This window comes from Aquila chrysaetos, chromosome 2 (genome assembly GCF_900496995.4).
Source record: "Aquila chrysaetos chrysaetos chromosome 2, bAquChr1.4, whole genome shotgun sequence".
Taxonomy (NCBI): domain Eukaryota; kingdom Metazoa; phylum Chordata; class Aves; order Accipitriformes; family Accipitridae; genus Aquila; species Aquila chrysaetos.
In genome coordinates this window covers 64,277,003-64,290,992 of record NC_044005.1, presented here as the reverse complement: position 1 = coordinate 64,290,992, position 13,990 = coordinate 64,277,003, and the positions used below count along the sequence as shown (strand labels likewise).

Here is a 13,990-nt window from a genome sequence, read left to right as displayed (position 1 = left end):
AGGGAAAAAAGCAATTTAGATTTTTGCATCATCTTTTCGCAAGAAAAAGGTATTTTAGTCCCTAGCATCTAAACATTTCCTGACAATCAAAATAGGAAAAAAAAAAGACATTAATTTTAAAAGATGCCTTTGCAGGATAATAGTTTTCCATGAAGGAAAACTAGTTTTTCAGGCACCATTCTAAGGATGAGTCTTGATTTTGATAATTCAAGTATCAGTCTTGATTTTGATAATTACTTTAAAAAATTTTTTCTCAAGATCCTAAAGTTATTTAAAAGTAGGCTTCTACACAAGCATGGAAGTTCTCACCTAACAGCAATAACTTTCCATTAGAAACAATATAATAGCGCTTGGGCCATACTGACATTAACTTACTAAGTGCTGCTTCTTTACAAAACATTTGCTTAGTGCTGGAGGATACATGATAGAGGGAACTCATACATGTCTTGCTGACACCCCTCGCTCCCAGGAAACTGTGGGATATAGTGCTGGACATGACGTTACCTTGGGTACATGACAGTCAGCCCCTAACCAGGCTCTGTTTCATGGGCCTAGGTGGCACTCTGTTTCAGTCCTTGGTAAGGTATGAACTTGTGGTAATTGGGGCAACTGCGGCAAATGTTTCCACCCTTCTTTTCTTCCCAGTCCTATCTGACTTTACTGGTGTTGCTTTTTAAGTGAAACGAGAGCAATTAAAAAGAGTTGATGATGGTGGGCTTATTGGGAAATCTGTTAGTGTTATGGTGTCTAAGTGTCTGACTAACAGGGCCTAGGAGCAACTACATCAGAAAGGTACTTTTCTACTTTTTTCCTTGCAGAATTCTAGGCAGAGTCTGGCGCTGGAGTTGGCTGTCATGTCCAAGTCTGTCAGCTTTTTTTGTTTGAAACAGCAAGGGTAAGATGAACTGCAGGGTAAGATGGGCTGTTTTTGAATACAATAGTCCAGTTATGATACCACTTCTTTTTTCCTTTTCTTTGGTTTTCTCCCTCTCCTCCCTCCCCTCCCCCTCCCCCTCCCCCTTTCTGTTCTTTTTTGGCATTAACGTTGGAAGTTTGGCATAATCTTTCATTTATATGAAGATGTGTTACCTTGCTGGACCAGTTCCTTAAATAATTCAATATAAACACTAAAATTTAACAGGAATAAAATAGTCCATCTTGCCTTCATTCCATTTTACCCAGGAGAGTTAAAAGCAAGCATAGTGACAAATTAACAAAAAGTGATTGCTTTGGTACAGTGGTGTAGTGGATATGATAAAACTGTTTCTTTGAAAACAAGTTTCCGGATACTTCTAAAAGATCTTACGTAAAGTTGTTACAATGAAGCTTGAAATTGTTTATTTGACTTCATTAGAAATTTCATTCCATTCAATTACAATGTTATGGAAAAAAATCCATAGATGCTCATTTATAATAAATATTTGTGGTTGTAAATTACATTGAATTTCATTTTTTCCTATTTTTAGTAATTAGGCACAAGAGGAGTTTATGTGCTTCAATTTGTCTCATTAGACTCTAAATTAGCATTAATAATTATGCAAATTACTATACAGTGTCTGTATCCCCCTCCATTCTTTAGTGCCATGAGCAGGCAACTCCAGCAATGCATTATAATTTATCTTTATCTAGTTTATGCATAGCAGTCTAATATTTTCATTGCTGCTCTATCAAATTAAGTGTGTGGCATAACCACCCATGTTTATCTGAAATTGTGGGGCTAACTATAGAGATGGGAGATGTTAATTTTTTTATCTAAGCAGTCAATAAACAACCCTTTATAGCAATACAAATGGCAAAAGTCAAAAGCGTATTTATAATAGATTTCAGATTTTCTATTTCAGTTATGAAATATTTTATTTCATATCTGCTCATTTCATCAATAGCTTTATTTACTCAAGTGATTTTTTACAAAATACTTAAGTAATATTTATTTAGTGCTTTGAAGATAAAGAACTGTATAAGTGCTTCAATACTGGTATTAACTTAGAGGTTCAGTCCAGCCAGGATTTTCTTCCGGAAAGCCAGTTCAAGTAGCTGCTTTTTTCATATTGCTATATATGTATATTTATAAATTTTAAAAAGGCACTGATCATTGAGTCTCCCATTACTATCTTTTGATTCCCACAGCTCCAAAAAGATCTGTCTTTATAAGTGTAATCAGTTCTTACTTTTCATTTCAGTTGTGTGTGTTTGTACAAGCAGTACATGTAAGCCTGTAGCTTAAAGATTTTTTTGCACAGTGATTCCATCTCCCCACTGTGGCAAAAAGTGCTGAACACTTACTAATTGTTTTCTGTGCATTGGTTTCACCTTTCTCCCCTGGTTTTCATTAGGTTCTGAGCTCATGCCCAAAGCCCTCTCCACCAGGATAGTGGGAGGCATTTGGTGGTTTTTCACACTTATCATCATTTCCTCGTACACTGCTAACCTAGCCGCCTTTCTGACAGTGGAACGTATGGAATCCCCTATTGATTCTGCTGATGATTTGGCCAAACAGACAAAGATAGAGTATGGGGCAGTTGAAGATGGTGCAACCATGACTTTCTTCAAGGTAAGTTTTATATTCTGTTTGAAAAGATGCTATATCCCAATTGTGGGGGGAAAGCTTGTGCACCTTGCTGAGAAGCATCAGATATGATTCCCACTGCTGTCAGAAGCAACTGAAAATCACTTTTTTGAGGATTTGCAAGGTAGCAAATGAATCAAATGCAAAATCTCTCATGGGAAAAGAAGGCAATTTCTCTGACGATTTTTGCTTGAAGTATTGAATTTAAGCAGTGGAGTAGGTGAAGAAACCTGAACACTTTGTTCAGACAGATCTCCTATAGTTGTGTACAAGAATTAGGTTTGTCGGATTAAGAGTTACAGTATCAGTTCAATAGCATTATACTTAATTGTAGTCTTTTTTCAAGCAACCAGACTACACTAAGGATATTAGTGGCTGGACTGAGAAAAACCTTTTGGACTTCTTATTTTTGAGAAACTTTTGAATGAAATTTGGGGTCCTTATAACTTCAGATTCTTCCAGTTTTTCTATTCATTTTAACCTGTTACTAAGATAATTCAATTTGAAATATAGTGAAATATGCTGCATTTAAGTGGGCTTAAATTAGTGAGAAGTATGCATGAAGGGAGAGAAGATAGTTTGTTCTCTAACTCTTTGTATTTGATAGCAGAGAGGTGTCTCAGATCTTCCAAAGAGAGAGGTGTTTAACAATATTTGTCTGATCTTTGGTACATTTTGAAGACTTTTAGCTAGTATATTCTGGTTTTATAAGTTATTATGCTGTCACCTAAAGCTTTGTGGTGTCTCTTATATTGGCATTTGAAATTGGACAAATTGAGGTCCAAGGTAACTTGTAAACTGGTGCAGAAATTGAAGAATGTGTGCTCAGTTCCTCTCATTGGATTCAAAGAGTGTAAAATTTGTTTAGATATCAAGGCTAAGTTGTCACTATTTAATCTTATGACCTTAAAGCCAATGAAAGTGTACACATAGTTTTAATTTTTAAAAATAATTGTAGGGCTTTCACCTTCTGCTTGGAAATAAAAATCAATTCAGCTTCAGTATCTTGGAATGTTTTAGGCTGCTTAACTTACAGCACACATTGGGAAGGTTCTGAGTATTTTCACCAGAATACTTGTTGGAAAAGGAGCTGATGAAGTTAATAGAAGTAACTAATCAATTAGAGGTCTCTTGATGTCAGGAGATATATGAAGCAGTTAAAAGAAACAACACTGAAAGTTTAAAGACTGAGGTTTTTAGAAGTCAAAATGATTTTCGTCTCAGGACATAAAGAGACAACACAAGGTATATATTGAGTTACCAGAAAACACTACAGGGCTTTAATTTCTTTTTTTGTCTGGCAGAAAACTTTGAAGTTGTTCTAGTTCAGATTCGAATAGTGGACTGTAAAATATTAGGAAGCAAGTTTAAATTAGCAGTGTCTTTCCTTCTAGTTGCAAGAAGCACTTTTCTCTGCATCTTAATTTTTAGTTTTCTTTCTCCCCACCCTTAGTTTTCTCTCTTATTCACTCTTTTTCTTTTGTTGTATGTGCATAATCTGTGGGGTTTTTAAGCGCACAGAGACTATTTCTATTTCTCTGGATGTTTTTCTCCTCTGTGTATTAATATACTGCTCCCTTTTCTGCACAATTCTTTCTCTCTGCTCTCCTTCTGTTTTTATTTCTCTAGATGTACTTTGTGTTTATCTAGTATATTGTACCCAAGAACTAGAGAGGACCTACTTCTAATGAAATAGCAATTGTACATCCTGCGTAGAAGATTTTTGTTTGCAGTTAAAATAACCTAGACTTATACACAACAGAGTTATGGTGTCAGATCACATAATTTGGTGTTGCTTTTAGTACATTAACAAGTTCTCCTTCACTATGGATGAAAACGAGAAATCAGAACAAAACATAGGATTTCTTTATTCAGCTGATACATTTAATGTCAAATTAAGGTTTATTCTATTGAACAAATGTATTTTCTGGGCTTTATGTGTGAACAGATCATGGTTATTAAGTATTTTGTGACATGAAAATGCACTGATAGTTACGAATTTCTGTTCCAGCTAGCAACCAAATGATTCCAAATGTTTTTCTGATGTTTACTATCTTATCTAATAGTATGTAAATTAATTGGTATTATTTACCTAATGAAGTTGATCCAAACCTAAGCACTAGAAGTAGCTACAACTGTTCTTGTAGTTCAGGCAATAAGTGAAAATCATGCTCAAAAAGAAAACTAAATGGAAACTATACAACCTCATTTGATTCATTCAGTGTCTGAAGCAACTTCCAGGTGGAAATTAGTTTGCTTGATGTAAATGCTATTCACTAGAGCTACCTGTGTAAAGAATACAATCTAATTAAATATATATTCCATGAAAGATAAACCAAAACATTTGTATACAGTCTATCTGTTAGTGTAAACTTTCTGGTAAAATTAGGTGTTTTTACCTAATGAGGCTGAGTTATCAGAAAACAGAATACTATAGTTCTGGTCAACATGGTATATCTGTATTTGTGTGTTTTCAAAATATACTTCTATTTTGTATAAGCAAATTGTTTCAGGAATATAATTTCCTTACGTGAAGAAAATGAAAATGCGAGAAAATATTTTAAAATAAGACTGTAAGTGGAATTGTCTTAAAAGGTACTACTAGAGTTGAACAACTCATATATACTACTACTAAATAATAATATAAAAAACAGTTAAGAACAGGAAACTGATAAAGGAAGACAAAAACTATCAGAAAAATATCTTAAGTGACAGAAGTAACACTGGAGGTAGATAATATAGGAAAGTATAGATAGTATAGAAAAGACAGAGGAGTTGCGTACGTTTTCTGCATTGTGTGTAAAAAACCAGGATAAATATTCACATTTTAAATTCCTTTCAGAATACTTTCTGTTTTATCAGTAAGCTAAAGGAGGGGTTTAAATGGTATATATTATATTCTCTGATATACAGACAAGTGAATGTCAAGTAGGAAGTAACACTGCCTTTTTATATGGCATTAGGGAAACTACTAATGAACTATTGTGTCCTGTTCTGGTGATCACACTTTGAAAATATGTTTAAAATTGGAAAGAGTTCATTAAAGGTGAAAGAATGACTGTAGGTTTGGAAATAAGCGTTGTAGTTAGAGGTTAAAGAAGATTGGTCTGTTTAATCTGCTGAAGAGGTTAAGAGGTGACTTGATCATGGTCTGTAAGTGCCTTAATGGGAATGAGACTTTTGACAGTAGATGACTGTTTAATCTAGCAGAAAAAGGCATAATGAGATCTAATGTTTCAAAGCTGAAGTTAGGCAGATTCAGACTAGAAATAAGGTGCATATATTTAAGAGTGAGAGTAATTAACCACTGGTATAACTTGTCTAGGAGTGGGCTGGATTCATCCATCACATGCAGCCATTGTGAGGAAAATAGATACAGCATAGCTCAAACATGTTATGCTTTTGATTTAGTGGCTACTCAATGAAATAGATAGCCTTCATTATACAGGAGCTCAGATTAGATTTTAGTAATCCTCTCCTACTTCAAAAATCTATGAGAGTATGAGTTCTGGGGGGGGGGTTGCACAAAGATGATTGAGAGGATAAATTTATCATCTGTGTATGTTTTTCCTTAGCTGCTTTGTCTTGTTTTAATGAGAGTGGATTGAGTAAAACAGTGGCATTAAGCTGCAACAAGAAGTGAAGGCACCAGATGGTTTCCTAATGTTAAATAAAATTATCATATCTTGGTAATAGTTATTAGTTCCAATCACAGTGAGGCTCGGTGGCTGCCCATGAGACTGACAGTAATTTCTGCATAAATTATCTATATAGCAGTCCATTGAATTCTTTCTTAAAAAAACTTTGGAAGCTGGCCAAAGCTGTGTGGTGCTAAAACAAAAGAAGAGCATTTTTTGAAGGAGAACATAAATGGGAATCAGACAAACAAAGAGCTAGATTAAAACCTGCTAAAGTTAAAATCTTGGAGAGGGAGAGCACAGGGAATATAGGTTGAAAATGCTCTTACCCTTGTGAGTCAAATATCCCTGTGAAATAGCTTCGATGAAAAAGGAGAATGTTGTCTCCAGAGGTTTATTAGGTCCTCCAGATCATTGTATGCCTCCTCATGGTCTGAGAAACATGACATTACAACTCCTTTTAGAAGCCAGAAAGTGAAGGAAATTTTCAGTGCTCTCTCCTCTTAAGATCTGCTTGTCTGAGCATGGAAAGGAAGTAGTTTTACAAATCTGTTACATGCCTGGTGGGTCTGGTTGGCCATTTCATTGGGCACAACAAAGAAAACCTTAGTATTATCCAAGAATTAGAAGGAAAGAAATGTGAAAGTAAATTCTAAGCCGTATCTGCTGCTAGGCATGTAGTTTCCACTCAAATTGTGGAGTTTTTCTTAGTTACGAACTTCTTTTCTTTTCTCTTGGGTGCTTTTGTCATTATTGACCATTTTCAAGTTTCAGAAGCCTATCTTCCTTCCTGTTTGGAATAAAATAAAAAGCATTTATTATTTTCATGAAAGGTACTTATCTAACACTAACTGTTCTTGGATAAAAATCTCAGATTTTTCATTGCCTTTGATTTCTCTGGTCTCTCAGTCTATGTTTCTCAAAATCTCAGTGTCTGTTTTCTTGCTGAATGACAGTTCTGAAATTGAGAACAACAATGTTAATTCCGCCCTGCTTGTAATTGTACCACAGTTCTCCATCCTCACACAAAAAGAAACTACAACAGCACATATGCTTATATGTGGTCTACAATTTTAAGATTTTTTTTTTCTGAAGTCACTGTGTACCTTTGTTTTTCTGATAATTTTTCATATCTGTACCTTTCAATGTCAGAATTTTTTCTTTCTATGTTTTTGTACAGTATCATGCACAATAGAACTTTTCTCAGTTATGGTTACTAGGCATTTGCATACCAAATAGTAAAAAACAAAGTAATTTTTCATTCTCTAATGGCAGATTAGTGTTGTTACTTCCATATCCCAAATTAAAGGTCTTCTCAGCTCTTTGTGAGAGTTGTATATTTTATATCCTTGTTTTGCTGATAAGGAAGCTGAAGCACTAAAAGGGAATGCATCTTTTTCAAGATCACATGGTGAAAGGCAGACAGGGGACTAATTCAGGAAAGCTGACTCACACACCTTAGAATGATCTGATAGACTATTCTATTTATCATTTACATTTGCCAGTTTCTTTCCTTTTCTTCTTCAGGACCCATTTTTATAGTCCTGCTCTACTTTTCTACAACATCTTCCATTGCTTCCTGCAGTGCTTTTTCTCAACAAAGATCCCTGCTGCTGACCCTTTTCAGTTCCCCCTGCCTTGTTTTTTACACTAGCCATTTTGTTACAGTCTCTCTCAGGAAATTTTGGGGGGCAACAATTCATCGCTTGTGTGTCTATCTTCCTCTTCCAAATTCTCAGCCTATTGTTAAAGGAAATAGCATGAAGCTCTACCTATACATTGCAAAATCTCAGAAATAGTGTTTCCAGGCTGAAAGAAGGAGCTGTAGGGGAATTTTCTCACTGCTACAACTGGAGTACAAGTGACAGATCCCCTGACATAAATGAAAGAATAGCAGCAAGAGTAAAGGTATGAATGCCATGCATTTGTCATGAATGATGTTGGCATTGACATGCATAAAGCCAGTATGACTTCAGTGGGTTTTTCAAACCTGGGTTTGAACATTGTAATAGACAAATGACATTTATATGTTTAATAAATAAGTATGCATGTACAAGCACATGGGCATATACACACATAGAACCTTTAGCTGAATGCTGCAAATAAAACATTATGAAGTTTAGCAGTCCGTGTCAATTATTTGGTGGAATTGTTGCAAGTCAGAGATGAAAGAAACAACACTTCTGAGCTTCTCAAATATCCACTGACTGACAGTGACTAATGGAAAACAATTTTTTGAGTCCCAGCCTCCATGTGCTGATCTGGATAATGCTTAAAAAGTAATTGGTAGCAGATACCACAGATACATGTTCAGTTTGCTTTAAAATTATTTTGCTTTATAGATAAGATGCATTTGAATGTAACAAATAGAGACTTGTTCTTCTGCATAAAACACATGTGGCACTTTTGACTAAAAAGGGAATTGAATATAAATACCATGTATTCTTTTTTTCTTCTTTTTGATTGTCATGGTTTGGGCCTATCTGCTAGAAACACATACAGTTGAAATGCATTATTTCCCTTTTCCCATGATTATTCCCTCTTTGTAGGAACACCTACTCAGTTAACCACTACTTCTTTGAATGTACAAAAAAAGCAGGCACAGTTGCAAACCTGTAAAGCAAGGTCTGTGGTGGCGCCATACACTTACGAGAACTGAATCTGCAATGACAGAGTCTGTGAGAATGAGATATAGGCTTTGTCCAGAGACCTCAAAGCACCTCTGCCTCACTGGGTTCTACTTATTTCCTTAAAAGATCAAAGAAGCTAGGAAGAGGTAGGTAGGTTAGATGATGCATTAACACATACTATAACAAGAGCAGCAGTGCATTTGAATTCTAAATAGAAGAAATTCAGATAAATTTGGTACCATTAAGTTCTTTGCGGAGTGCTGTCTTTCTTTTGAATCAGAGGGCAGAAAGCAGAACTAATTCATATAAAAGGCCTCATTCCAACCAACTCTCCAGGTACTGGGACAAAGTGACTGAAATGGTTTTATGATGTCATGACCCTTCGTCCTTCTCTGGGGTTGTCAGAGCCATTACTGTTCCTGCAGTAAATAAGAGCATATGTTTGGCTGCCTGTTGCATCTCAGTGCTGAGGCATGAAACTAAAAATAGATGGAATGTGGTAGAAATCCACTACCTTTCCACCCTTGCCTTTGTCCATGCCCGTGGCTTTTCCCTTCCCTTTTCCCATTCCTCATTCCTCATACCCTTTTCCCCTGTTCCTACATTATGGGCTGAAAAAGATGAACACAAGGACTAGTCAACTTTTCATTTCTGCAAAGATTTATACTGCGTTATGCCATATATCCAGATAGTATGCACTCTTAATAAGCTGCTTGATAGCATGCTGTATTCATGAATAATTATGCTCCAAAATCACAAGATTCATATTTATCATTTACACCTGCATCTAGCTACAGCTCTTAGAAACTGATGAAACACGTACAAATGCTTTTCGTGGTCCTCTCAAAGAAATATACATAACTTTCCAGTGAAAACAAGATTAGTCATTCACAACAATTAAAATATTGAATTAAATAGTTAACATATGAAATGGGTCCCCACTAGTTATCTTTGAAAGAAAGTCAAAGAGAGACATCAAAAATAAATTAAAAGTTGGCAATAGGAAAAGTCATCTTCGCCTTTGGAACAATTAATATTTTCCACAACTCAGCATCTGTTTCTGCCTTACCTCACATATTCATAGGGGAAAAAGTTTTATGCTGATCTCCCCACAGAACTCGCAGGTGGGCCAATCTACGTAACTTATGGTCCCATCTGGTTTTCCTGTTCCGTAAGTATTTCTCAGTGTGAATATAATGTAGATCTAAAACGAACATACCAGCAAGAAGCTGACATTTGTATTATTTTTCAGAATTGCATCTGACAACAATATGCATTAATTAGTGCACATGCATTAATGATCCATACTGTATGTACATGATGGGGTTTGTCTGAATAAAGCTGGTCTTTCTCAGTGTATAAGGTATGGTAAAATATAGCAAGATCTAATTGCCACTTGGATAGAAATATAGGATACAAGAGATCAGAGCCCGGGGCAGGGTGGGAGAATACTAATAAACTGTTCATTTGTCTGTACAGAATCAAGCCTGATGTTATACAAATACTATCCAGACCACACTTTGAGTACTGAATTGTGTCAGGGTTTTTTTGCCAGCAAAAGTCAAGAATTTCTACCAAATGTAGCTTATTCAGAGGAATATTATAATCTAGATATTTGAAAAATCATTTTGTAGTTAAGAGAAACCCATTCTGTCTTTTTTTTTTTTTTTTTTTTTTTTTTTGAAATATATAGTGATGCCACTGAAGACAAGAAAAGTAGGGGCTTGTTTCTTTGAAGTCAGGTGCAGTTTAATCAGTACTAATCACTGCAAATTGCTTCTGGTCATATCTCTCAATAGCTTTCTTGTTGTGTTGTTTTGGGATCAACTTAAGCCAATTTAACTGTGAGTAGTCCAACCCCTTCTGCCTTCAGCCTCAAGCTCTGTTGGCTCTACATACCATAGGGCTGTGGCAAGAGTCAGTCCAGCTTTCTGATCCAACTGAAAATGAATCTTTTTTTGTTGTTGCATGTTTACTTTTCACTTGTGAAGAAAGCTGCCCTGGCTGCTAGAATGCTAGAACTGATGCAAGGAGAGCAGAGGGTGTCCCTTTCCATGGCAGGGTGATCTTATATCACCCTGCTAAATGTGAAAGCCACTGGGAATCCACACCCTTTGGGAAGGAAGTTATGTTGCCTAGACATTTGGAGGTGTGAGGGTGAGAAAATCAACAGCAGTGTAATTGCTGATACTTCCAGAATGTATGTTGTCCTTATGTACTATTGTAGATTTTGTCTTACATGCTAAGCCATTTTGTTTCCTTTCCTTCACCAGATGTGCTTCACTTTCTGGCCTCTTCAGGGCCTGTAATGGCACTGCAGACAGGATCAGTTGTAAGACAATGACTGAACTCTGGGTTCTGATCATAGGTTTGGTGGCAAGGCTTTTTCCTCAGAAATGCATAACCTAATTGCTGTCTAAACTTATCACCTTTGTCTCCTTCTCCTGCTGCTTTCCCCCAGGAGGCAGGGCAACAACACTTTCCTTTTCTCTTTTCAGCTTTTCTCTCTTTATGTCTTAGATCATGAGCAAGGTGAGAAAGGGAACTGAACTAGATCATAGAGAATCCTTCAGCTGCAAACAGCATTCTGTATGAAAGACAGATTTCAGAGTTAGGGTTTGCTGAGAGTACATCTAAGAACATTTTTAACTATCAGAGTCTGAAAAAAAAATCATCCTGCTCTTCAAAGCAAATAGATCTATCACCAAGTAGCCATGTAAAGTTTGCAGATTTGATCTATGACTCATCCTGGGAATGTGATTCAGAAACAATTCTCTAGAGTGAACTGTCTCTTAGTTTAGCCAGTTTTGTGTGAGGTCCTGCCATATGAGCAACCTTCAGTGTTGAGTTCATGCCCACTGAAGCAGCCTGAAAGCCTCCATTCATTAGCAGAGGTGAACTCTTGGTTCCGCCTTGTCAGTTTATATATGATACTACTGAGGTATTGTCCAACTGCATTAGCATTGCTTTGTGTAGAGAAATATTTCCAGTGCCAGAATTGCCTGGGATACTACCTGAAGTCTTATTATACTGATGAATTTCTTCTCCAGAGTTATTAATTGCTCCAAACAGAATGCTTGTTGAGATTGGTTAAAGGACCCCTTTTGCAATACACCTATGGTAATAATTACATAAGCTTTATTGAGTATGGATGCCTTTTAAGCATTTTTCACTATCCATGCATGAATTGAACTTGCATTTAATGTATTTGAGATCCTTAATCTGCACAACATAGATTACCGATTTATAAAAAAAATATACATGCTTTAGAATCATAGAAATATTTAGGTTGGAAAAGAACCTTAAGATCATCAAGTCCAACCATTATCCTAACACTGCCAAGTCCACCACTAAACCATGTCCCTAAGCACCACATCTACACGTCTTTTAAATACCTCCATGGATGGTGACTCCACCACTTCCCTGGGCAGCCTGTTCCAATGCTTGACAACACTTTCAGCAAAGAAATTTTTCCTAATATCCAGTCTAAACCTCCCCTGGTGCAACTTGAGGCTGTTTCCTCTCATGCTATCACTTGCTGCTTGGGAGAAGAGACTGACACCCACCTCACTACAACCTCCTTTCAGGTAGCTGTAGAGAGCGATAAGGTCTCCCCTCAGCCTCCTTGTCTCCAGGCTAAACAACCCCAGTTCCCTCAGCTGCTCCTCAGAAGACTTGCTCTCTAGACCCTTCACCAGCTTCATTGCTCTTCTTTGGACACACTCCAGCACCTCCATGTCTTTCTTGTAGTGAGGGGCCCAAAACTGAACACAGTATTCAAGGTGCGGCCTCACCAGTGCTGAGTACAGGGGGACAATCGCTTCCCTGCTCCTGCTGGCCCCACTATTTCTGATACAGGCCAGGATGCTGTTGGCCTTCTTGGCCACCTGGGCACACTGCTGGCTCATATTCAGCCAGCTGTTGACCAATACCGCCCGGCCCTTTTCTGCTGGGCAGCTTTCCAGTCACTCTTCCCCAAGCCTGTAGCATTGCATGGGGTTGTTGTGACCCGAGTGCAGGACCCGGCACTGAGCCTTGTTGAACCCCATACAATTGGCCTCGGCCCATCGATCCAGACTGTCCAGATCTCTCTGCAGAGCCTTCCTACCCTCAAGCAGATCAACACTGCCTCCCAACTTGGTGTCACCTGCAAAATTCCTGAAGATGCACTCAATCCCCTCATCCAGATCATTGATAAAGAAATTAAACAGAACTGGCCCCAATACTGAGCCCTGGGGAACACCATTTGTGACCGGCTGCCAGCTGGATTTAACTCCATTCACCACAACTCTTTGGGCCCGTTCATCCAGCCATTTTTTTACCCAGCAAAGAGTACACTAGCTATGAGCAGCCATTTCTTTATGATCAGAGTAGCCTACTGATCAGAGGATTATCTGCCCGTGAACATGTTGGACCAAAGATAAGCAAGATATTTCTTAGCATTTTTTTTTATTTGTTCAGCTGTGGCATGTGATCTTTCAATTTACTTATCAATTTTTTGTATAGGAAATTATGGGAGAGTTATCTTTTCTCACATCTTAAAAGCAGAGACAGTCACTCATAATAATGGTGATGATCATAAATAATATGTTCTTTTATGCTGAATTTGACTTAAGTTCTCAAAATAGATATTTAAATGTAATTGGCAACAAAAATCCAGTTAAGTTATTATGTGAATTCTGTCGTGAGTCACTGTGATTTGAGGGGACCATGAGAGCTTTTATTATATTAATACATACTATTAGTAAACTATTATTTTTACTTAGAAACTAGGCATTATGAAAATTAACAAAGGATGTAGTACTGCTTACCTTAAAATATTTGTATTTGAGTAGTCTATCTTTGCATTTGAGAACTGAAAGCAGCTCCCCCTCAATGAGCTATAAAATACAGCAAATATCCTGGAGGCCTTTGAAGACAACCTTTTTGGTCTTTCTTTGAAGAACTCTTACCTTCTTGTGCAACCGAAGGCCAGTGGTAAGATAGAAAGGTAGGATAGAAACTGTTCTGTTCCTCTTTCTGTTGCTCTCACCATCTTTCTCTTTCTCTGTCTTTCATTTTTTATTTTTTGATAGAAGAGACACTTACCTTCCTTGACTTACAAGGAATCTTCCAAAACTCTTAAGAAGCTTCTATATGACATGTCTGATAGAAGT

General features: G+C 37.0%; 1 protein-coding gene across 7 annotated transcripts in view; it reads left to right on the top strand.

The window, feature by feature from the left end:
• The window catches only part of GRIK2 (glutamate ionotropic receptor kainate type subunit 2), a 480,740-nt gene that overhangs the window by 380,155 nt on the left and 86,595 nt on the right, over window positions 1-13,990 (top strand). For all 7 annotated transcript variants that reach the window (XM_030042616.2, XM_030042625.2, XM_030042664.2 and 4 more), the window contains one exon: window positions 2,334-2,551. In XM_030042616.2, the coding sequence (XP_029898476.1) occupies window positions 2,334-2,551 (218 nt within the window). The remainder of the gene's footprint in view (window positions 1-2,333; window positions 2,552-13,990) is intronic.